Below are 26721 nucleotides of genomic sequence, written 5' to 3' on the forward strand. Positions count from 1 at the left end.
AAATGCTAAAATTCTAGAGTTGACCACATTGTAAAATCAAATTACAGGATACCTTTTTCTCAATCACAAACCTTGAAGACAATAATACACCAGCATTTTTTTTTAAAACGACATAATATTAAATAATGAAGTAGGCAATCCTAAAGAAGGTAGAGAATATACAATAATCATGGTTAACATTCAACAAATATATGGCCTTTGTGAATCAAGGTCCTCGAGGTTCTGAACCGGTGTACAAGAGGTAAAAACGATCATCAAAGGAAAAATAAAATTTTCCAGATGTATTCTGAATATAAAATAATGATATAGGATAATCATTTGTACCTTAAGTCTCAAATCTAGCATTCACGTTAAAAATTAATTTAGTTTTGACACACAATCATCTCTCATCTGCAACCACTGACAAAGGCACACATTACCAGATCTGCCTACTTGAAACTTTAAAAATTTGTAGTTTTAGGAGGAAAAGAGTGGTCACTTATTTGAACTTTATTAAAATAGATAAGGAAGTGACGGATTATATTATGACTCTTCAAAGTCCAAAATAAAAGTGTCTTCTCTTTTCAACCTCTGAAGTGATATCCAACCAACTATGCTTGTGTAGTTCTGTGGTAAGAACAAAATATTTGTAGTGTTACGAATTTTCCCTAAAAAGTAGAGAGATCTGTATAACTTTTCACACACCAGCAGATACACCACCCTTTCATGCTGGCCGGGTCTTTTGTGTTGCTTATTTTTATTTTTTAAACTGAGAAACTTATATTCCATTCCGTGTTGTACTCCAATTAATGTCAATAAATTATCTCAACTCATGTCTGCTTAGATTAGTTTTGCTGATATGATAAATTGAAGACCAGCCATCCTGTTTCATCAACAAAGACATTCAGAATTGAGGACATGTTTAGTTTTATGATTTGTCTTTTTGCAATTTTCAGGGGTGAGAATGACTGGTCACAAAAAAGGAGGAAATTTTTCATCGTGAAGATCATGACCCATCCATGCGACCATAACCTATAAATTTGAATTTCACTCAAATTTACTGAGATGCGATCCAAAATTTGTCTTGCAGCAAGTTCTAACACGACTCGGTGGAATTTCAAAAGTTGAAAGTGTACTTACAACATTTGGTGGTTGTAGTAGGGATAATGATGTGGTGGCGGTTGTAGTAATAGCAGGGGTAGGGATGATGTGGTAGTGATTGTAGTAGTAGTATGGATGATTGTGTGGTGGTGGTTGTAGTAGCTGTGGTGGGAATGATGATGTGGTGGTAGTTGTAGTAGTAGTGGTGGTAGGGATGATATTGTGGTGGTTGTAGTAGCAGTGGTGGTAGGGATGATGGTTTGGTGGTGGTTGTAGTAGTGGTGGTGGTAGGGATGATGTGGTGGTTGTAGTAGTAGTGGTGGTAGGGATGATGTTGTGGTGGTTGTAGTAGTAGTGGTGGTAGGGATGATGGTTTGGTGGTTGTAGTAGTAGTGGTGGTGGGGATGATGTTGTGGTGGTTGTAGTAGTAGTGGTGGTAGGGATGATGTTGTGGTGGTTGTAGTAGTAGTGGTAGTAGGGATGATGGTTTGGTGGTTGTAGTAGTAGTGGTCGTAGGAATGATGATGTGGTGGTTGTAGTAAGTAGTGGTGGTAGGGATGATGTTGTGGTGGTTGTAGTAGTAGTGGTGGTAGGGATGATGGTTTGGTGGTTGTAGTAGTAGTGGTGGTAGGGATGATGTTGTGGTGGTTGTAGTAGTAGTGGTGGTAGGGATGATGGTTTGGTGGTTGTAGTAGTAGTGGTGGTAGGGATGATGGTTTGGTGGTGATTGTAGTAGTAGTGGTGGTAGGGATGATGGTTTGGTGGTTGTAGTAGTAGTGGTGGTAGGGATGATGGTTTGGTGGTTGTAGTAGTAGTGGTGGTAGGGATGATGATGTAGTGGTTGTAGTAGTAGTGGTGGTAGGGATGATGATGTAGTGGTGGTGGGGATGATGATATGATGGTGGTTGTAGTAGTGGTAGTAGGGTTGATGATGTGGTGGTAGTTGTTGTAGTGGTGGTGGTAGGGATGATGTGGTGCTATTTGTAGTAGTAGTGGTGGTAGGGATGATGATGTGGTGGTGATTGTAATAGTAGTGGTGGTAGAGATGTTGATGTAGTGGTTTTGGTGAGTGTTTTTTTATTCAGTGATGATAATAGCAATTGTCAAAAAGGAGGAACATTTCTCGGTCTATCGATCAAACACAAGCAAAGAAACCTAGTAGTTAGTCAGCTTATAAATACAACCCAAGAATCTCTCAAATTTAAAGCCATAAGGTAAAAAGAAAAAAGATTAAACTAAGCCAACCACCATTGCTTTGTTCTAATATATCATCTCTATACTAGATGATTTAATGTGGTTGCGAAAGAAAGAAAGAGAGAGAGAGAGAGAGAGAGAGAGAGAGAGAGAGGGGGGGGGGGGGGAGGAGGAGAGACTTCTTTACCAGAATAACTTATGTATTGACCTTTTGAATTCTATATCCAAATAAAAAAAAAAAGAAGAAGAAGAACAGAGAAATAGAAAGAAAGGCAAAGGGAAAAAAAAAAAAAAAGAGAGAGAGAGAGAGAGAGAGAGAGAGAGAGAGAGAGAGAGAGAGAGAGAGAGAGAGAGAGAGAGAGAGAGAGAGAGAGAGAGAGAGAGAGAGAGAGAGGAGAGAAGATTTAAAAGGCAATAGGTACCTACAACAGGGGGAAAAAATCCAGACCCATTTGTCCCTCCCCTTCCCTTCCAACCATCAACTAACTAATCAAAGAACACTACTGGTCTTCTGTGTCAATTGTGACATCTGGTGCCATACTGTCTGGCCCAACGTCATAAAAACGGGACCGTCACTAAATTTCACGAGACTGAGCACAGGTGTCAAAATATGACATATGACATAATGGTGATTTTGTGGTTTTGAGGAAAATGTTTGACAAGGCAAATTTGAAAAAGGAGGAAATGTGATGGGATGGGCGGAGATAAACTACCATTTAGGCGGAAATCCGCCTTTAGGCGGAAGATTCTCAGCCCTGAATTTTACACAGAGCTGACTGTGAGATTAACCTTTATTCTATGACAGACAGGAATAAATAATGATTGAGATATTTGCCTAGAAAAAAAATAATTAGAGAAATCCCCATAAAATTGAAATGGTAAAAGGTCGATAATAATAAAAAAATATGGTGTAACCTATTCAAACTTCCCATCAAGAGCAGATTTGTGATCACACCTGTAGAATGTACAAACCATGGCTTCATAAAATAAATTTTTTGTTAAAAACCCAAAAGAATTAAAGCAAGTCTCATATCAATTTCATTCACGCATTCCTTTCATGCAGCTGCCTGTAGAAGGATGGAGGATCCAACTCAAGAAATTACCTGGGAAAAGAAACAAATATATAATTACTTGGTAATTTTTCCATGAAGTGTCTTGTTAAAGGAAATAATTATGCAGAAGCACTGATCAAAGGGTATTAGTAGTGCCAAACAGTCCACAACAGACATCAGATACATAGCAGTAGTAGTTATAGTAAAAGCAGTAGTAGAGGTGGTATTAGAATATATAGAAGTAGTTGTAGCAGTAGTAGTAGCAACAACCGAAGCAGCAGAAGCAAAGGAAGTGAAAGAAGATTTTCTATCAATGTGAAAAGTACCTACAGTGAAAACTGACTACACTAGAGATAACTGAAACTGTGATTAACCAATGGTATCAGGTTTTAAAAGTAAAATTAGTACAGTACTCGGTAGGATATGCAATGAACATTGCTAAAATGTTCAAATTAATTTTGGAAAAACAAAACCGATACGAAATGTCATATATTTTCCCTCCTTATATCATTCTAAACAAACTCAACATTTCAAAAGCTAACCCTCACACTACCATTAAATCGAAAAGAATAAAGTCTTATCAGATAATTATACGACTACCTTTTCCCCCCGTTTTAACAAATTTGAATGGTATAGACTCTATTAATTTTACTCTCAACCTACTTTGGACCAAAAATCATTTGTTTGGTTGTTTTTAAGGGTTTTACGGCGATTGCAACACATTAAGGTCATATCAGCCAGTAAGAAGGAAGAAAATGGTATAGTAAAAATCTCTAGAATTACAAAGCACTTGAGAAAGGGCAAGACCAAGGGGAATTGGGTCCAATACGAAACAGATGTAGATTCCAAGAGCACACTATCAATCAATGTACTTAGTTTGAGATCACCTAAAAGATCCCACTAAGAGGAATACACTGAAATGTTTACAAATCATATGTTAAAATTTAAAAATAACAATACCAAAAACAAAAAATAGATATGTAGCACTATTTGTTTTTTGTTTTTAAGGGTTTTACGGCGTTTGCAACACATTTAGGTTATATCAGCGCCAGTTAGAAAGGAAGAAAATGGGATAGTAAAAAGTTCTAGAGTTACATTTAAAGCACCCAAGAGAAAGTAAGACAAAGGGGAGCTGGGAACAAACAGGGACCAGATGTAGAATCCAAGAGCATACAACCAATGTACTTAGTTTAAGATCACCTATAAGTCTCATCCGGACACAAGCACAAGATCCAACAAAGAGGAATACAAATGCTTACATTATACATTCAAAATAACAAATATAATAATACATAACAGAGAGATGATTTATAAGGGAAAAACTATAATTTCCCAAAACAATAACTATGCATTTGACTGTTTCTCTCCAAGCCAGGACAAAACCAAGTAATGTCATTCCAAGACAAAGATAGAAAGCATATTGGAAAACAGGTATAAGGGGATAGGAGACAGTATGTACCTCCCTGCCCATTATGAGAGGTCAGGAAACCCACCCAGTAGCACTATTTCATCACAAAGTTTTTAGCTTTCACGGGAGCTAATGATAATAGATAAATGTAGTACCTACAACACATTATTTTCATTTGATTTCCAGTCCACTGAATGCTGATTTTGTAACAAAAAAAATAAGACATGAGAAACTTTCTACTTTTTGAGGTCACAATAGCTCAGTTGGTAGAGCACTGGTTTCACATGCAAAGGGATCAAGACAAGATCGAACTTCTTTTCTGATCCTCCTGTCTACCCAGCAGTGAATGGGCAGCTGGGTCTGTTAGATCTGGCAGAAAGTACTTTGTGATAGACTAGTGTCCTGTCCAAAGGATAGAAGGCAATTGCTGTTGTCCGTTTCATGCTATAGAAACCAGGATAAACTCTGCCTTCATGGGTCTAATGGATCTGAAGGACTCCTTTCCACTTTTTAATGACAAAAATTCTTAACAGAATACAAAACAAATGCAATTTAGAATGTGGTTTGTTTTGTTTGTTTTTAAGGGTTTTTACGGCGCTTGCAACACATTTAGGTTATATCAGCGCCAGTAAAAAGGAAGAAAATGGGATAGTCGAAAGTTCTAGAATTACAATTAAAGCACCCAAGATAGAGTAAGACAATGCGGAATTGGGAACAAATAGGGATCAGATGTAGAATTCAAGAGCATACCATCAATGTACTTAGTCTGATATCACCTATAAGTCTCACCCAGACACAAGCACAAGATCCAACAAAGAGGAATACACTCAAATGCTTACATTTCATTATACATTAAAAATAACAAATATAATAATACATAACAGAGAGATAGATGATTTACAAGGAAAAAAAATATCATCTCCCAAAACTACAACTATACATTCGACTGTTTCCCTCCCGGCCAAGGTCAGGACAAAACCAAGCAATCTCACCCCAAGACAAAGACAGAAAGCAATTGGAAAACAGATAAAGGGGGATAGAAGACACAGCAAGTACCTCCCTGCCCACTATGGGAGGTAGGAACCCCACCCAGAATGTGATTGGTGGTATTCCTCCAACATCTATTATTGTGCATTAAATTAATCCCTAATGGAAATTGTAATCAGGGCATGTCTTATCTCAATAAAAGCACTAATAGAGGTTTGTACATTGGATAACTTAAAAATGCCCCTGACTACAAATTAATTTCTGGACAATTCAGATCAGTGCTCCAATTGTGGGATTAAGATGCTTCAGCAGCTTTGCAAACTTTTCAGAGACAAAATTAATGTTTTTGGAGAGAAATGATGATCTTATTGGTATTGTGAATGATTGTGGTTTTACTGGAGTACAATAAAAACAGCTAAAAATTATGGAAATCAGATGTGCGAACCAATATTGAAATTTCCTTGATAAATCGAAAGAGTTGGCAGGTCTGTTTCAAATAAGGGTCACAACATTTTCTTTCCAGAAAACATTTAAATATAACTTACTTCTCGAACAGTTGTTTTAATAAAATCCTTTCTGTCTGACAAGTCAAAAGTGGGATACTTGCTATAAACCTATTTGGACAAGAAAGAACAAGAAATTAAAAAATATGCAGCATTGCATGATGGATTAAAAATTTAAAATCTGTCTTAAATTCAGTATATTAAAGATGATTTACAAAAAGTCAGCCAGTTATTCATGTTTGTTTGTTTATTTTAAGGCGCTTTAGGTAATTTCATTGCCAGTGGTGTGGATAAGAAACTATCGACTGCCTAACACTCTCTGATCAAGATAATGTTCTTCTGTGAAGTACTCTTCCCCTACATATACCAAGCTACATTACTGTTGGAAAGAGGTTAAGTCATCAAAATCCAGACCTTTGTCCTTTTAATTTAAAGAGATTTTTTTCTCTCCAAAAATCACTTTTATCTTTAAATCTAAATTAAGATCAAAGCCTTATGAAATCCAAAGGAATAGCTTTTTGTCTATACGTTACAATTTTACCACAGTTATCACAGGAAGAACATCAAAATTTTATACAATTCAGTCTAACCATATGTAATAAATGACAAGAAGGAAAATTCTTCATGAACTAAAAAAGATTATACAATGGCCCTGTTACCTGACAAGCAGTATGTCATGGGATCATTTAGTGTTTTTATGTTAAGCCATACCTCTTTGACGACTGTTTTCATAGTGACAGACTCCAAATCAGCTCCATCCAAGATCTTTTTTACTAAATCCTTAATTTCATCATTCTGAAATATAAAAAAACACAGTTAACCACAGGAAAAATAAAAGTTTGCTTTTCCACAACTAATAACAAATGTAGTACAAGATGTGGGGGTCCCAATAGCTCAGTTGATAGAGAATTTGCTTCACACACAAAGGGACCAAGACTGATCCTGGATACAGTCGAGAATTTTTCTGAACCCCTCTATCCATCCAGCAGTGATTGGGTAGCCGGGTCTGTTAGATCTTGTAGAAAGTACTTTGCGATAGGGTAGCAAGCAATTGCTATTGCCTGTTTCATGCTACTGGGATAAACACTGGCTCCATGGGCCTAATGGCTCTGAAGGACTACTTAGTTCAAGATGTGAAGATCGTTCGTGACATTTAAGAGTAAGACCTGTTGGGATTGTGAACTTAAGAAAGTTTATTGGAAATTCAAAAGTGACTTTAACAGTCTAGTAAAGGTTAAATCCTTGAAAAAGACACTTACAGTTGGAGGAGTCGGCTTTATCAACTTTGCAATAGGCTCATCATCAGAATCATCAGAAAGATCTAGTTTCATGAAAATAAAAGAAAATAAAAATTATCAAATTCAGTTTGTACGTAAGGTAGAAAATTAAGTGTCAGAATTTTAAAAGTATTATTATGGAACCAATTACAGTGTCTACTTTTTGCTGCTTTCTCAAAACAACAAAATGTTTCAATTTCCAAGAAGTTATGTGCTTAAAACAAATATATTGTAACAAAAAACAAAATTATAAAAAAAAATAACCCAGTCATTCAGATATATTTTTATTGTATTTAAAAACTCCCCCTCCCATCCTTTTTTTTTTTTTTTAGTGTAAAACAAATTACTAATACAACCTGACATTTCCTCCTTTGTTGCCTTTGGAGCAGCTTTTTTGGGTTCTTTCTTTTTGGGTGACTTTTCTTTCTTGCCATTTACTTTCGGGGATACTTTCTTTTTAGGCTCTGTTTTGGGCTTTTTCTTTTTAGGCGCCTGAAAACAGAAACGAATTTCATGAAATGCAGGTAAAAAAAAAATTATGATCATAATTGTATGAAATTGTAGTCTTGGTCAGATGGCTTGACTGATAGAACTAGACCTGTAAATGAGCTCTATAAAAATTGACTGAAACTCTTCGACAAACTGAAGATTCAATTATTTTTAAAAAAATAAGGGCATCATTGGAGAGGAGAGTGATAAATACAATACATTAAAATAGTGGGTGTTATTTCTTACTGGAAGTATGACTGCCATAATTTGATGTAGAAGGAATGCTAAATAAGCATGTCATTCATATAGGTAAAGATGACTTCATCAAAGTCATATTCCTGCCTCTGGAATTTTTTTTGACATAGTCAGAAAAATAATCACCATTATCATCTTTAACTTCTAGCCATGACCAATTGAATTTATTCCTCACACTCACATCTTTAACTTTATCGATGCTCGACAAGTCTGAATTGCGATCCACGAACAGCTCAGCCATTGTGAGGACATTAGAATAATGTAGCAATGAGCAAACTTGATTTTCAATCAGTAAATGACAGAGAGAAAAAAACTTAAATAAATATGACTTCTGGCCAATACACCGAATTATTAAGTAGAAGTGAATTATCAAGAAGAAACTTCGGCAGGACAAATTCAAAGAATCGAAATGAAGGTAAATCGCCACAAAACAGCAAGCTCGCTTGGGCTTGAGCAAAACAATGGCAGAAAACGTCCTGATTTGCACGGGAATTAATTAGGCTATTTACCATTGTTCCTAATAATCAGGTACTCAATCAGTGAAGAAACGGTCAACCAGTTTGTTTACAATGTGAGGCAATCGAAATGTGCTTGTAGCAATCTATCCTAATCTAACTTTCGATTTAAAGGTGTCTCCATCATCTACTAGAGATGTTACTTCCGGCATTCGCATTTTATTTTTTTTAATACTTTTAAAACCCAGCTTGTAATTGTGGTCAATTTTGGCTTAGACGAAACAGTGAGATTTATCGCTCGGCGGCTCAGTTAAAATTGGCTACCGTTGGGATCACGACAGGTTGGAAAGTGAAAAAATAATTTAACGAAGGCTGTGTGAAATTACACTGGGATGTGTTCAGTCACGCCAATTCTAAAAAGCGCCGCTTAGCCTTGGCAATAAATCCATCGATAATATTAACGGCTCCCATGAGCTATGCGTAGCGTTATGGAACACTCCTAATTACTTTACGGTCATTCGACTACGATTTGTGAATTCTTTCTTTCTTTCCTTTTTTTTAAATATTTGAATTTGACAAATTGACTGATTTCAGTTAATTGACTGAGAATTTACAGGTCTATAGAACATCTAATATGAAACTAACCAAGATTGAATCAAGAGTTATGAGTTTTGGTCAGCACCTATATTCTATTTCATAAAAGCACTAGATCTACAATAGTAAGTGCAGGATTCATAGCTTTCAGGGATTATTTTCTTATACCTGTGACTTTATCTCAATAAAGGAAATGTAAAAAATTCAACAATTTAATTCATTTTTCAAAAATCACTCTAAGAAGAATATAACTTACCTCGTCTTCACTCTCCTCAATTTCTTGCTCACTCATATCCTTATCATCATCATCATCATCATCATTATTCTCCTCATCATCATCGCTGATACCATCCTCATCCACTTCATCGTCCTCATTTTTGTCCTTTTTCTTTGTCTGCTTTGGCGTTCTTTTCCTCTTTTGAGCTTTTTTCTTCTCCTTGGCTTCAGCTTTTGCTTTATCTAATAATGAATGAAAACAGTTTGTTTGTTTTTAAGGGTTTTACGGCGCTTGCAACACGTTAAGGTTATATCAGCGCCAGTAAAAAGGAAGAAAATGGGATAGTAAAAAGTTCTAGAATTACAATTAAAGCACCCAAGAGAAAGTAAGACAAAGGGGAACTGGGAACAAATAGGGATCAGATGTAGATTCCAAGAGCATACCACCAATGTACTTAATTTGAGATCACCTAAAAGTCTCATCCAGACACAAGCACAGGTCCCAACTAAGAGGAATACACTCAAATGTTTACCAATCATATAATATAATATGCAAACTAAACATAATACAATGCATAACAGAGAGATGATTTACAAGGAAAAAAATATCATCTCCCAAAACAATAACTATGCATTTGACTGTTTCCCTCCCAGCCAGGACTCCGGAAAGGGCCAGGACAAAACCAAGTAACCTCATTCCAAGACAAAGACAGAAAGCATGTTGGAAAACAGATATAAGGAGATAGAAGACACAGTATGTACCTCCCTGCCCGCAATGGGAGGTCAGGATCCCCACCCAGGAATGAAAACAGCTAATCAAGTTAAATCTAATCATTTAGAAAAGAAAAAGGCTTGAATCAAGCTTCTTAGTAATACTGAGACCTTTTTAAATGAGCTACAACTGTAATATTCTGTCTGTTTATTTGAAGGAAACAATATGATAACAACAACAATGACAAGGATAATAATAATAATAATAATAATAATAATAATAATAATAATAATAATAATAATAATGATTTTAAAAATGAATGTAAGATCACCTTGCTTTTGCAATTTTATTCATGGACACAGCTTAAGCCTAGACATTTTGAATCACCATATTAAAAGTTGGAGATACATTATAAAGTTCTCGTTTTTGTGATATTTAACCAGACAGTGTGAAAAACTATGAGAAGTTGATTAGTTTTTAAACCACTTCTGTGAGGTTTTCAAAATAGGTATAATTATAAACTTACTTTTAGCTCTTTTACTTTGAGGAACTTTTATGCCTTTATCAACAGGCTCCATAAGAAACTCCATAATTCTGTCGATGAGATCCTTCTTAGAACCACTTTTCTCTAAGGCTAAAATTGAACACATTGTTTTCAATTCAGCCACTTGCATTCTGAAACAAATTTAAAACTTAAATTTTATGTTGTTTAAAAAAAAAATAATTTCAAAATATAAATATGCCAGTCCGCTTTCTTTGAAAAAAAATAAATATATAACATGGCAAGCTAAAACTTCTTAGATGAGCTATAAAACAGGGGGGAATGGATAGCTCAAAGATGAGTGCATAAGCCAAGATGATTCACAGCGATTCATATGGACGATTTGTTATATCTATTACCGGAAGTAGAAAAATAGTAGTGAGCCTGTCATCAGCAATTACATGTACAAGTAGTTAAAAATAAATGAAATAAATGAGAATAAGGTTTTACACAGGCCAACATCCACTCACTGTGCTAAAAGCGCTTTAATTACACGTTTCCCAAGCCAACAACAACCCTGAAAATTTAGGTCAAGACGTGACACATGCAAGGTACTACTATTATTCAGTGCTGATGGTGACAAAAAAAAAAGGAAGAAAAAAAGAGGAAATTTTGAACAATTGCCTTTAAACCTCTTTTTTACTGTGTTAACCCCTATTTTTAGAATAAGAGAGATGATCACCCATCATTAGAAAGTGGGGAATAAACTATTGCCCTACACTCAACAGACATAAAAGGCAGTAAGTAAGTAAGGTGAGAGTGGGGAAACTGCACCTGTTTATTCCACCACAAATCAACTCTCTCACTGCCAGTAGATTGATTGGGGGAAATGTAATTTTTAAAGGGAAGAAAGTTCTCCTCTTACTCAAAATGCATAGATTTGGAGTCAGAGGAGGAATTTCCGCCCTTTCTGTGGAAAACCATCAGAATGATTATTAAATTTAATTTGACAGCGAAACTGTTATCAGCAAGGTACTCATTTTACACCAGTGTCTAAAGAGTTGAGACACGCCTGGGGAATCAGTTACCCGCAGGCAGAGCTCCTACCCCAAACTACTACTTTGAGGAATCAGAAAGGTGAAAATGAGGAATCAACCTAATGCAAACATTTTCTTTATTAGTTGTTGATACATTTTCCACTGCGTCAAAAAAGGTTTTCTCACTCTTCCTCATTCATTCAAGCCATAATATTCCAACAGCATAATAAAACAGTAGGATTAATCTACTGTGATGGCTTCATGCTCTAACAGTAAACACTCATAGCCTTTGCCACAAAAACCTTTACTACATTTGAGTTCATGACACACAAGACTCCCCTGTGATTGGAATGCGAAAATTTCAGAAGTGGATGTGATTGTTTTGTAGAATGATTCAGCAAAATGCAGATGGTAGGAAGCTCTGCACAGGTCATAAGCCAAACCGCATGTTGTATGGACATTTTAAATATTTCTGCCAATTCACCATACTGGGTGACAATTACAAAAAGAAATTCTGCACAGGTTCTCTATCCCCATCACTGTGATTCAAAATATCTACAATGAGATTTTAATTACTTGTTCAATTGAGTCATCCTCCTTTCATGCTCCTTGCTCTCCTTTGAATGTGTGAATCCGCAAAACTGTCTGATATTTTTCTTAACTTCATGTTGTGTACCAACTCTAAAAAACAATAGTCGATGTAAGGATTTCAAGTCTGAAGCCTTTGTGGAATTCATCTGTTTCTCAACTGAAATGACAAAAAGTTTCATTGACGAAAAGAGTCACTTTTGAGATTTCACACTACGTTCTTAAAGTAAGGTATACTTTACAAGATATTCTGATTGACTCATCAAGTTTCCTTGAAAAATAATAATAAAACACCTTTTAATTGCATTCTTAGCACTGCCTCAGATAGCAATGCCAAATAACAACACATTTGCTAATCTTCCAAGAATGATCAATAAAACAATAATTCTATGACTCTAAAAAGTGTATTTTGTCCACGCTTGTGAAAAAAAAATTGATTTAACTGCATAAATATCCAATACAAAATTCACCAAAAAAGCTGACACAAGAAAAGTAATAAAAATGTCCCAACAGCCAAAGATGTACTCGAATCCCCATCATCTGAACAATTTTATTCTCAGCCATCTACAGTGATTACAGAATGACCTAATTTATGGAGACACCAACCAGTAAAAGTGAATTCATTTGGAAACAGCAATGAGAAATTGTGTTGGTGCTATTGGTGATTTAAGTGGTTTTCGAAGTGATTGTGAGGTAAAATTAGTAATGATAATGCTGTGGTGGTGTTATTGTAAAAACATGTTAGTATTCATGCTATAGTGGTGGTGGTACTGTAAAGATGTGTTGCATTCATGATGCTATAGATGGTGGTTGTGGTGATGGTAGTGAAAAAAATTATATGGTGGGTTTTATTGATGATTCTGATATGGTGGCGGTGATGGTAGAAGTATTGATAGTGCGGTGGAGGTGGTGGTGATGATGATGTGTTGGTGGTGGTTATACTCATGATGATACAAGAATCTTAACCTCTCTAACTCACTTTGAAGTACTGCATGAGTTACTATTACTATTCAATTTTTTTTTAAATGGACGCTAGGGACTATCCCGCACAGGCTGAAGATAAAATAGAGAACTGTATTCATTTATTTACAAATAATAAACAAAAGATAATTGTTTTGTTTTCTGTTCTGTTTTTAAGGGTTTCACGGCACGCAACATATTATGGTCAAATCAGCGCCAGTAAAAAGGAAGAAAATGGGATAGTAAAGTCCTAGAATTACAATAGTACCCAAGAAAAGGGAAGACAAAGGGGAATTAGTTCATATAGGGAACAGAGGGAGATTCCAAGAGCACACTATCAGTGTACTTAATTTGAGATCACTAAATGTCTCATCTTGACACAAGCACAGGTCCTCAGTAGAAAAATAATACAGTGCATAACAGAAATATATTTACAACACAAAAAATTGCATCTCCCAAAACTCTTAATACATTCATTTGACTGTGTTCCCTCCCAGCCACCAAGACAAAAACAAGTAATCTAATTCCAAGACAAAGACAGAGTTGGAAAACAGCTATAAGGGGATAGAAGACAAAGTAAGTGCCTCCCTGTCCACTATGGGAGGTCAGGAACCCCACCCTGATAAAGAAAAGAATTTAATTTAAAAAATTTAAGTCAATAGAAATAATTTAAAAGCGTGTATCCTTCATTGAACTTTTTACCACAGCAAGGAATAAATAAGTAAAATAAACAAATCAGCATTACTCACTAAAAGCAATTTCTCCAAGTTTTACACCAGAACCTTCTTCGATTTCCAATTTTTTCTTTTCTGTTGACTGGCTGGGTGCCATTGTTGCAGATAGACGATCCACTTTCTTTTTCTCTCTCTTCCCTGATACTTCTAGAGGCTGTTCAAGGAGTCCAGCTGGAAAAAAAAAAAAAATAAAAATAAAAAAGGAAATTTGCATTCTTTAATTTTCAAGTTGAGCACTTGGGATATATTTTTTAAATAGGTCATATCAAAGGAGATAAAGATGGCTTACATTTGAATTGAAAGAGGTGACATATACAACCAGTATTTTATCACTTTGTCAAAACCAAAAAGATCACCCCACCCCCCCTCAAATAAAAGAGAAGAAGGGGGAGGGGGCGGGGGTGGCGCGATTCATTAGTCGTGTGTTCTTTAATATCCCAGTGTCTATGGCTATGAACATTTTGCCAAACTTTTTATTGACTACAAAGAAGGTAATTAAAAAATCAGACTTACAAGCCACATCCTCTTCAAAACTATTGACTGATCCAAGACCAGCATTTGGTTTTGTGTAATTTAAAAGTAAACTTGTCTAGGCAGACGTCATAAAAATGGGAGAGTCCCAAAAGCTGTGCAATCCAGCACAGGTCTCATATTTAGACATAAGACATGGCATTCACTTTTCTGCAGATCCTCTACATAATGGATTGGTCTTTATCAGAAGAAAATGTTTAACACAATAAAATCAGAGAATTTCTGAGAAAACCTCTGAAACCAACAATTCTGTGGATTCAGAGAAAAGTATCACCTGTTATAAGAGATAGAAGATAAATCTTAATTTCACACTTACGTGGCAATTCTTCATCCTCCCCTTCTGATGACTCCTCTTCATCATCTTCAGCCTCATCTTTCTCTGACTTTTCATTCATTGCATCCTCTGTATCATTTACTTTTTCCTCATCCTTAACCTTTTCATCTTTTTTTTCTGTGTCTTCAGTGGAGTTGACTGGGGACATTTCCTATAACAAAGAGAAAAAAAATATCATCATAATACAAAAAAAAAAAAAAAAGGAAATAAAAAGAAGAGCAAGTAGACAAGTAAACAAATTCTGGCATGGCCAATATATAAAAATTGTATATTTTTAGCATTCATGTGACAACTGGACATAATAAGAGAAACCATGTTTCAGAGAAGCGGTAATGGAGGGAAGACACTTACTAGCATAAATCAATGGCATACAGATACAGGTGCAAAGTTTTATTTGTTAAAACTGGCATAAACTGAATTTCCTAATTACGTCTAAACTGATTTATTTTGGATATTGATCACATTACTTAACTTTGGTGTGATTCACATTGATGTATGTAGATGTGTTCCAATAAAGAAAAGAAGTTTTATATTTTATCAAACTACGGCATTTGAACATTTTCGTATATTTGTAGAGAAAAGGGCCACTCTAGAAGTTAAATCTATAAACATACTCAATTCCTACCTTTACTTTAAAAACTATTTAAATTAGGAGATGCATTTTCATTATCCGCCCCCCCCCCCCCCCCCCCCCAATTTTTTAAAATAATAATTTTTAAAAAAGATTCCAAAGTAGACATGTTAATATGAACTGCAAAAATCTTTTTTTCATTTTCTCTTTTATATAATTATCATCCGTTCCTCATTTTCACCTGGATATTTCAATAAAATATTGAATGTGTAAATATTATTTATCGTTTTCTCAGAAAAGAGTGCAGCAGAGTTGTTTTGTAAAAAGGTAATTTAGCATTTAAAATGGTTTCCGATTTTATACACTTAAATAAAGAATGGCATGGTAGCTAGCTTGACGTAATCTGACTGTTTGATCTTTTTTGGCAAGCTGAGGACCAATGGTAAATCTAAATTAATTTATTGTCTGTTACTATTTGAAATTAAATACAGGCATGATTATTTAAATTCTAAACGTATTTTGTATAATAATCTATTCAAAATCAAGAGCTGTAATTTTGAAGGGTCACATGAATAAAGGTCTGATGCGGTGGCTATTATTCATCCAGAAAATTGGAAGTGATTGAGACTATTCGATAACCTCTGTATCCCTTCTTAAATTTCATTTTGCTTGTGCCGATGTGTTTTGATTTGCACAGGATTTTAAAAGTTCAATTGAAATCTTTCTTATCAAAGAAGATACTTTGTGAATATGAGATTTAGGGAGAAAGCTGAGGCCAATTAAGTTCCCTGGACACCTCTATGGTAAGGATCAAATCCCCCATTATGAAGTACTTCGAAGCATAACAATCTTAGTAAGACGGGTAATTCGGCTATTTGTCCCAGCTGATACCAAGTGACAGAAAAAAATAAAAAAATTCCTGGTGCAGGTTTAGCGAATTAATCAAAATTCCCGGAAATAAAAGGACAACTTCACCCATGATGTCCTTAGACCTGTAAATGAGCTCTATAAAAATTGACTGAAACTGAAACTCTTCGTAATTCGTCGTAGCGGTAAAATCCAAAGAATCAAAATGAAAGGTAAACAGCAAGCTCACTTGAGCAAAGCAATGGCAGAAAACTAATTTGCGCGGGAATTAATTAGGCTACTGACCAGTGTTCCCTATAATTAGGTACCCAATCAGTGAAGAAACTTAGAATGACCAACTCAAAAACGGTCAACCAGTTTGTTTACAACATGAGGCAATCGAGATGTGCTTGTAGCAATAATTTAACTTTCGATTTGAAGGTGTTTACATAACGAACTTCCGGTGTTCGAATTTTTCTTTTTCATACTTTTCCTGTCCTTCAAGTAAATGTGGTCAATTTTGGCTTAGACGAAACAGTGAAATTTATCGCTCGGCGGCTCAGTTAAAATTGGCTACGACATGTTTGGAAAGTGAAAAAATAATTTCACGAAGGCTGTGTGAAAATACACTGGGGTGTGTTCAGACACGGCAATTCTAAAAAGCGTCGCTGAGCCTTGGCAATATATCCATCGTTAATATAAACGGCCCATGAGCTATGCGTAGCGCTGTGGAACATTCCTAATTTACTTTACAGCCGTTCGACTACGATTCATGAATTCTTTCTTCCCTTTTTAAAAATATTTGAATTTGACGAATTGACTGATTTCAGTTAATTGACTGAGAATTTACAGGTCTATGTCCTGCATTAATTATGTAAATTCTCCTTCCTAAAAGGATGGATGAAAGTTAACGATTATCATCATAACTTTTAAAGCCGCTTAAAAAACAAAACAAAGTGGCAATTTCGACTCGCGTCTAAATAGTCTCCTGTGGATATTCAGATTCAAACTCCAATGTGCGTGCACACACACAGAAGGGAGATGATACGGGTAGAAAGCAAAGGGTAGAACTGTGGAACTGAAAGAAAGCATAAGAAGAGTTCAGAAGAAATTGTTTTACCCATATCAGACTGACACAGCTGATACCCTTACTTCGTACTGTCGAAGGATTGTTGCTTTCTAACACTATCAGAATATTATTATTTTGTCCCGATTTTATTTGGACATTGTGTAAAGTTGTTAGAAAGGCTTTTCATTTAGACCTCAGTTACTAATTTCTATCTGGACTTCTAATTGATCAATTATTTTGTCTTTCTCGTCAAATAAAGCAGGTTTAGACTTTGTTGATAGCGAATATAACGTTTTTGTTATTTTCATCAATTGTATGTTATTGTCAATAACTCAAATAAATTCTAAATTTACTGCCAGGGGAGACTATTAAGAAATTGACTGCACATTCGCATTGGAGTTTGAGTCCGAATAGCTATGGGAGACTATTTAGACTTAGGCTAGGCACTTTGATAACTCCAGTCCAGTGGCCGCCGATAGGCTCACTGTAAGGTGAAACTCGTTTTTTGGAACTTTATTTTTGGCCCTTTACTGTTTTGATCACCATGGCGTTATTTGTGAACCTATGTGACTAATGTTGGTATCACTTTAAAGGGCACAAAACAAGCTTTCCTACGGTATATTTTATTCTTAATTCCTGATTGTATTTCTCAGAAAGCTATTGAAATAAAAATTTATCAATTTTTGACTTATAAGAACTTTTTAAATTATGGATACATTTTAATTATACTTCATACATCGATAGACAATTAACTGAAGAACATCTCTGCCAAATTTCATCAAAATTGATACACTCGCTCATTATTTTATTTCTCCCGCCATCAACCCCACTTTTTTTTGACAAAAACCTCATATTTTTTTCCATTTTCATTTATCCTTAATTTTTTCCATACTTTTCATACATGAAAATGATTTATATGAAAATAAAGCTTATTTTCTGACGATACCTAACACTTGCCATTTATTTTTTAATTGAAACAAAATTACTGAAAACAATAAGTGGGCCATGTTGACTGCAAAACTCAAAATTTCCCGACAGCCGCGAGATGCTGGTTTTGAGGCAGCGGTGAGATCAGATTCTCTCTGTAAAATTGACAAAAAATTTCAACAGAAAAATATAAATACGAAGTGGTTATTCAGAGTCGACTCTGGATAACTGTAGGCAGTTATTCAGAGTCGACTCTGGATAACTGTAGATGGTTATTCAGAGTCGACCCTGGATAACCATCAATGTGTACAGATATTTAGAGCCGAGTAGCCTATCGAATTATCGAGTTGAGTTCTTGCGAGATGAGTTTGTTTCAATTTGATACCAGTTTACTACGGTTATTTTGTGACTTTGGCAATTTTAATGCCAAATTCTTAAAACTTGGCGATTTTTCAACTTCAGTCGCTTATAAATAAGAATCTTTTTATTAATCAATTGCAAATCATATTCCATTAACAAAGCAAATTTAAATTAGCTTATAAACAATCATTTCTTAAATCGATCAGCCTAACTTATTATCTCTCTATTACCAAATGATATCTATAAACATAATATGAAGATAGAAGGGTGGCTGAGAGAGGAGAGAGAGAGAGAGAGAGAGAGAAGAGAGAGAGAGAGAGAGAGAGAGAGAGAGAGAGAGAGAGAGAGAGAGAAATTAATGAATTGATATTTTTTTTTTAATTGTTTAATAATTAGACACAAGTTGTAATGAATTCTATAAACAAATTCAGAACAATCAAACAAAAACAAAACAAAACTTAAAAAGGAAGAAAAAAAAAGACACGCTTATAAACCTTCTAAAATCGTCAAATGAATGTATTATCATGTTACAGCTAAAAAAGTACACACATATTTACACCCATTTGCACCATCCCCTTCCCTTTCAATCATCTTCTCATTCATGGCCACCATGTGTCTTGTGCTGCCTGTGACATTTGGCGCCAGCGTGTCTAGACTAACGTCATAAATAAAGGAGTGTCACCAAAATTCATGCAACTGAGCAGAGGTGTCCAAAAATGATAGAAGGCATATTATTGTTTTTTTCCCCCTGAACTACCACTGAGCAGAAAATGTTTGACATGACAAAAAACAACGGAACATTTATGAACAAATCCTAAAATCCCAGAAATCCGCGGAAGATTATCATCACCGGTCCCCACTATATTTTTTTTAATATTTCTTTTTTGTTTTTTCTTTTTTGTTTTTTGGGGGTGCAAAATCTCGACAATTTGCAAAAAATTGCAAATTTTGCGGCCGCAATGCAAATCACCGATGCAAAAAACTGCCATGACAGAAGAGACAAGAAAATACCAAAAAGTAAAACGATTTTTTCCCGTAGGGTGAAACAGAGGTGGGAGAGAAGAAAAAAACAGAAAAACCGTGTGGTTGGTAACTGGAAATTCATCACTCATAACTGTCTAGTTATTCAGAGTCGACTCCCCGACTCTGAATAACTGTAGCCAGTTATTCAGAGTCAACTGTCTACAGTTATTCAGAGTGGACTCCCCGACTCCGAATAACCGTAGACAGTTGTTCAGAGTCGACTCTGAATAACCGTAGACAGTTATTCAGAGTCGACTCTGAATAACCGTAGACAGTTATTCAGAGTCGACTCTGAATAACCGCAGCCATATAAATAACTCTGGAACCGTTAGTCGTAGAGAAACAAATAAGGTATCAAATTTTATGTTTTTTCAAGTCTCATCTCCCTGACTGGGTCAAATTAAGATATTTTGAGTTTGAATATTTTATCAAAGTGCCTACTTAGGCTACCTCTATTCTCAACCCCCCCCCCCCCCCCCCCCCCCCCCCCCCCCCCGGGCCGATTGGATTACCGAAAAAAACGTCGCCGGCTTTTTGCGATGTGGATTTGATTGATTTTTTTTTTTTAATTGTGCAACTTGTGACAAGAAACTTAACAAATTACTGCATTACAACCTTTGGATTAAACATACAACAATTGTGGACTACTATTATTACTATTATGAAGACTAGCATCGGGGGGGGGGGGGGGGGGGGGGGGGGGGGAGGTGAGAATAGTCACTTCGTTAGACTTAAGTCACAATCAAGAACAAGCTACAACTACAGTGAAAGCATTAAAAATGACTTAATGAATAGTTGCCTAGGGCTGACTACTATTGGCCGTTGACTCGAAGTCGAAGCCGGTCTCGTCTCTGTGACAGTGACAGTGCGGTGAATCTGCTGACTGATGAGGAGTTTAAATTGTCACTGTCCCTTGACGGAAACCTCTCACCAAGGAATAACAAACGGATCTGATTAATGCAAAGTATTGTACTTCCAAAAAATGCGTTGAGTTAGAAGTTTAAAATGTGAGTCTCGAAACAAATGGTGATGTAAAAGTTTTTTAAAACGAAAGCAATGGCAAGGATGAAAAACGCGCGTATCGACTCAACATTGCCATTGGGAGGCTTAGATTTGGGAATCTATATGCGATTCCAGGGGTCAATCTAGTTGTAAACATGGCAATTTACACAATCTTGGAAAACTCTCTGTTACCTTCCTTGATAATTTGGTTTCATTCGTGAACGCATAATTTAATGTTCAAACATTTGTTTACCTTTTTCTCTTCTAAAGTAGTGTCATCGGTGTCAGCCATTTTGAATTTAGTTCAACACAGGGTTGCCAGATTATTTTTCAACAAAATGCCAGGGAAGACTCAAAAAATGCCAAAAACACTCAAAAAAATGCCAAAGTCTGTTGACTCCCACCCCCACTAAGAAAACTACTCACTTTTGATAGACAATTTACTATCATATCCTGGTGGCTTGCGTGTTTTCTTTCTTTTTCTTTTTTTTCTTTTTTTTTTTGAATTATACTAAATTTCCTGTTGGGTAATTTTTTTACCTACTGACTACTAAGTGGATGCTAAACCACTACACCACGGTTGGATCTTAAGAATGAAAAAGAAATACATTAACATGAAAGGTAAATACGTAAACAGTTAAATAATTATTGACAATTAAGAAAACTTACTGTTTCGTGTTTCTTATTATGTTTTTTGTTGAATCTGGTTCAAGTGCAGAGTAAAGGTGTCATTTGAAGTATAATATACAAGAAAAGAAAATGCCAAATGAAAATGCCAAATGCCAAATGATTTTTCTAATGCCAAACGGTTTTCAAAAATGCCAGATTTTTGGAATCTGGCATTTAAAATGCCAAACTGGCAACCCTGGTTCAACACTCAATCGTTTTCTCAGTAATCACTGACACGCTTGATGAAGTACGATTACAAAGCGGTGATTGTAGGCAGATACTATTAGTCTATTAAATAAGCTAATATTTTTTTCTCATAGTAATCCGTTGAATTCCATTTTTGTTTAATATCAGTTAAGGAGAATATTTTTCTACTCAGGACTGCAATTATGGTATATTTGTTAGATCATTTACAAATAATGTATATGTCCAGTTTACCGACTGTTTATGATGAAAGTTCAAACTGGCAACATTTTAGTACCAAGCTCGATTATCAATCATATCGTTTTTTATTTTTTTACCTTGTTTTAGTAGGAGCGCCCAGCATGTTATGTTCGACTGTCGTGAATGTGCGCCGCCAATTTAATTTTTTATTTACCTAATAGAGCTATATTAATATTATAAACGTTGGCATTGGGTTCTAGATTTTCGATCGTACAATGGCTTTGATTTAACATTGTTGTAATGGACAAACTTTGTGTTCGCTTGAGAGTATTTCTATTGCCATAATGAGCTCATAACAATTTGGGTTATTATGACTCGAAAATAAGTGGCAAAAACAAAAATTATGTAGATGATTAAAATAAATTCAGTAAATTTCATTACGTGTATTTTATTGAAAATAACATTTATTACTGTGAGCAATTATTCATGCCGTTCGACGCGAACTACCGATGATTTTGAAATTCAACCATGTTAAAAAATTCCCTGCAGTCGACAAAGCCTTGTTAAAGGACATATTATGGCACACGTCGATTCAAAAACCAAACGTCTAAAAGAAAAAACATTTGAAAAAAAAAAAATAAATAAAAAAAGGGAAAGGGATAGGGTAATAAAACCATGTAAGATAGGTTACACTATTGGACAAAAATAATTATACTTAGAACCGTGCTGTGTTCACAGCCTTGACGAACACAAGTGTGGGACAAGTTGAGAGGTTTTTAATTTCTGTATATTTTGACATAGATAAATAATATTTCATTGTTCTATTTAGGAAAAAAATGGTTTAAGATTGAGAATTATGAAAGCGAAAACAAACACAAAATTCAAACTGCTTTCACTTTAAAACATTTTAAGCTTTAATGTCGTGTAAGTCCACCAACTGCGTCTTTTAAACCCTCTCCTTACCACCATAGGAAAATCGTCACATTCGTTACGATCCAAAATGACATTTTTTCTCATTCTGATTTCTCTTGTACATCACAAAATTTAAAGATATTCTTTGATTACAGCTAAAAATACCAAACACTGTGTTGTTGAGCTCATTTTGCTGAACAACGTTCTTCATATAATGTATTTGTTACTTTTTTGTTTGTTTGTTTGAGTAAGAAAAGTCTATTTTAGTGTTGGGTGGGTGTGAATTTTCGGGGGAAATTCTAAAAATGGCTGGTAAGGCGAGAGTTAAATGGGAATGCGACGTCTCGTGGAATATGTCAGGTTTTCACTATGCTTGATTGAAATGGCCTCCTAAATGTCAACCAAAGTTTGAAACAATTCGTCATTGTTTGTGTGACCCGCCATCTTAAAACAGCACTATGTCGGGATGAACTTGGTGATGGAAATTGAATTTATTGCCACAAATGTAAAAATAAGGGTTAATTCCTATCGGTTTGGTGGAGAATATACATTATATAAACATTGTTTCACATTCAGAAAAAATTAAGTTTGTTTTTTGAATGATTTTGATTCTAAATTCACTTTTCGCCCGACAAACCGAATGCCGTTTCGAGACGGTGGGTCACATTTGTGCGTGGCTCTCAGTTCTCTTTTCTGAAAAATGTTATGAAACAGTGCCAGACAAAGCAGAAAGAAAAATGCAAGAGAAAACCTCCCAAAATATCAGCCTGCCTCGACTGGGAATCGAACCTCAGACCTTTTGATTACCGTGCTACCAGTACCTACACCACAGAAATTACCCTTCAGTGAATTCTTCTTCTTCTTCTCTCTACCTACATATCCCTATATATTGGAGGGAAAAAAAGTGATTTTGGATTAATTCAAACATAATTGCCAAAACTAATATGGCTGTTATTAATATTACTTTTTAGGTTCAAGATGCTTTAAAGAATACAAAACGAGAGAAACTAGGGAAATATACAAGTTCGCTCCTGCCCCCCCCCCCCCCCCCCCGACACACACACACACACACACACACACACACACACAGACAGACATACAGTTAACAGTACAGCAGATGTAAAGTATGGGCTGTTCTAACAAGGCACTTATACAGGGTGTCTCAGAAGTTTAGAATCAATAAGTAGTTTACTGAGAAACAGACAGCACAGCTAAGCACAGGATGTTTAAGCGAAAATAAAGAGAAATAATTCCAATTTTGTTTAACGCAAACCAGAACCAAAAAAAAAATGACTTTTAATGATTTTTAAAAATACATAAAACTTGAATGAATTTCAACGTAACCACCATTTTGTGTGATCAGTACTTCGATGCGTCGCTCAAGTTCTCTCGAGCATTTCTTTGCTGACTGATTCAACTTCCATCTTAATTCTTCCTTTCAGATCAGCCAGGTCTGTCACTTTGACTCTTGAAACTTTTCCCGTTAAAAAAAAGTCCCATCGGTGTGATGTCTGGTGAACTTGATGGCCATTGAATAATAGGGCCATCTCTGCCAATCCATCTGTCTAAAAATTTGTTGTTTTAAAGCTGTCGGACAAACAAGCTGCGGTGGGGAGGGGCACAATCCTGCTGAAAAAAAATTATTTAAAAAAATAGGTTGGAGTTCCTCTGACTGTGAGCAATTTTTATTCAGAAAATGATGATATATTTAAGCCGTTATTGAATATTAAGAAAAGAATAACGGTTCGATGATATGGTCGACCATAATACCAAACCACACGTTGAGTTTCGGGCTATTGCTTTCGTGTTCCCTAAAATTGCCAGGATTTTCAGGCCCCCAGATCCTTGAATTGTGCTTATTTGGTTTCCCAGAGTCGGAGACATGAAAGGTGGCTTCATCGGCAAAAACTCATTTTTGAAAATTTTCAACACCATTTAGCTTGTGCATAATTGCATGAGCAAATTGGAGTAATATTGGCATGTGAGTATTTTAAATGGAAGAAATCCCAATTTCTGCCTCAATATTCTATATACTAAAGACTTGGAAAACTCCAAAAGACGTGTCGCTTTGTGACCTGACTTTGGCTCACCCGGAGAATGTCAGAACACATCTTGAACTTTATGCAACGTTTCTTCTGACGTTTTCGACCGTCCACTTGTTTTCTTGTCTGCTGTTGAGCCAGTTTCATAAAACTGAATGGTCCAACTACGAATTGTATTCCAGCCTGGAATTTTGTTTGTTTGTTTTGTTTTGTTTTGCACACTTGGGCTGAAAACGACTTCGGACTTGAATTGATGATTTAGTTTCAATAAACCATTTCACACATTCCGCCTTTTCTACCCCTGTCGCCATTTTCAACTGTTTTCAACTTTTCTAAAACACCTAAACGTGGCAACAATAAAAACTTGAATGATCTTTTTTTATGAACTGAAACACATTTCATAATGATAGTTCATTAGTTTCAGAATAAATACGATTTGTTATTGGTTCCAGACTTCACTGTGTATTATTATGCAGTACACCATTGAACTGGTTAACTAGTTTGATAACTGAAAAGAATGGTCAAGCATTACATCATCCACCGAGGAGGGACTGAAACTGGATGTCACAATACGCGTTCAATACGCTGTTCTCATTAACCAGTTCTTTGAAAAAAAAAAAAACAAGAAAAAAAAATACACGTATTTAAAAATATGGTCAGAAAACCAATCCTTCAATAAATATCTTTCGATTTAAATGACCCACATCTTGGCAAAAAAACAAAACAATGCCAAGATGAGGGTCGTGTAAATCGGTCGATATTTGAAGGACGAGTTTTCTGGCCATAATATTTTTAAATACGAATTTGTTCAGAGTACGGCAGTTAACTGGTTACTCACGAGGAATTTTTCATCATAATTAAGGATCACAATTTTAACAAAATTCATCAATAAGTTCATGTCCAATATATCAAGATAGACAATCCAGATACACATGTTTGATCTGAATTTTGTAAAAAAAAAAAAAAAAAACAAAAAAAAAAATATATATATAAATAAATAAATAATTAGGCAGCAGACATTGGTATCATAAAACATCTAAAATGATTTATGAACAAGAGTGAGATACAAAACAATGACAGGCAGAAAAATGTCTTTGAAAAAAATGATAATTCAGGATTCCCCTCCGACCCCTCTTTACCTATGATCATGACGTAACTATAGTACTATGACTATAGTTACGTCATGTCTCTGACTAAGCCCCACCCTAAAAAAAAATTCCAAACTATACTTCACAGGATTCAAGATGATTTTTTATATTTAAAAGGAAAAGAAATGAAAGAAAGAAACTTGGGAATTATAAATTGTTCAAGTTCGCCTTTTGCCCCCCCCCCCCCCACCCCCACACACACACACACACATAGTAAAGGCAGATGTTTGGACTGTTCTTACAGATATGATTTATACTAACTACACTATTCAACTGGTCACCGTCGTTGTCTTAATTAATGACATACCGCCCGAAGGTCACATTTACCTGGTTTTATAACTGAAAAGAATGGTCAAGATTACATAATTCACCAAGAAAGGTCTAAAAGTCATATAATATGTTATACAGTTCAAGACGCGTCTAACGAACCTGCTTAACAAGAAAGTTCGTTGAATCCGCAGAGATGTACTCGTAGATAATTGAATTGATGGAGTGCAAATGTGCAGATACGGCCCTAAGGGTTAAAAACTGGTTATATTTGGGGGGGGGGGGGGGGGGGGGCTGTCAAACAACAAACATGCAAACAAACAAATAAAAGGACAAACAAAAAACGAAAATAAAGTATTAAAATAGGAGATAGTGAATGTAAATTTATGAAAATTATTATTATTATTATTATTATTATTATTATTATTATTATTATTATTATTATTATTATTATTATTATTATTATTATTATTATTATTATTATTATCCACACAGGCGTTGAGGACAAATTCATTAATAAATCAGTGAACCAATACACATTAGTAGAGTGGAAAATTTAAACACCCTATTCCAGAGTCTCCATCTTCCCAATGAGCATCGGCTGTTTTGAAACT

At 35.3% G+C, this 26721-nt stretch overlaps 1 protein-coding gene across 2 annotated transcripts; it reads right to left on the reverse strand.

Annotated features, from left to right (window-relative positions):
- On the reverse strand, positions 1 to 20996 carry LOC144962775 (protein DEK-like). 2 transcript variants are annotated; one of them, XM_078896015.1, is made up of 11 exons: positions 20939 to 20996; positions 14870 to 15038; positions 14038 to 14193; positions 12317 to 12488; positions 10749 to 10897; positions 9551 to 9753; positions 7858 to 7993; positions 7484 to 7545; positions 6936 to 7019; positions 6267 to 6335; positions 1 to 3377 (listed from the first exon to the last, which is right to left on the reverse strand). In XM_078896015.1, exons 1-11 carry the CDS (start codon positions 20975 to 20977, stop codon positions 3366 to 3368), a joined length of 1251 nt encoding a protein of 416 aa, XP_078752141.1. In that variant the 5' UTR covers positions 20978 to 20996; the 3' UTR covers positions 1 to 3365. The 2 variants fall into 2 exon arrangements, with proteins under 2 accessions (XP_078752141.1, XP_078752142.1); XM_078896016.1 differs by having other exon boundaries at positions 3229 to 3377; positions 20878 to 20945.
- Positions 20997 to 26721: the final 5725 nt, after the last annotated feature.

Source organism: Berghia stephanieae, chromosome 1 (genome assembly GCF_034508935.2).
Source record: "Berghia stephanieae isolate SIO BIC M18660-M18661 chromosome 1, UCSD_Bste_1.3, whole genome shotgun sequence".
Taxonomy (NCBI): domain Eukaryota; kingdom Metazoa; phylum Mollusca; class Gastropoda; order Nudibranchia; family Aeolidiidae; genus Berghia; species Berghia stephanieae.

Coding starts and splice junctions, on each gene's coding strand:
- LOC144962775 (XM_078896015.1), bottom strand. CDS start 20,977: ATGGCTGACACCGATGACACTACTTTAGAAGAGAAAAAG. Junction 12,489..14,037: donor ACTTGGAGAAATTGCTTTTA/GTGAGTAATGCT, acceptor TTGTCATTTCAG/TTGAGAAACAGATGAATTCC. Junction 7,546..7,857: donor AACAAAGGAGGAAATGTCAG/GTTGTATTAGTA, acceptor TCATGAAACTAG/ATCTTTCTGATGATTCTGAT.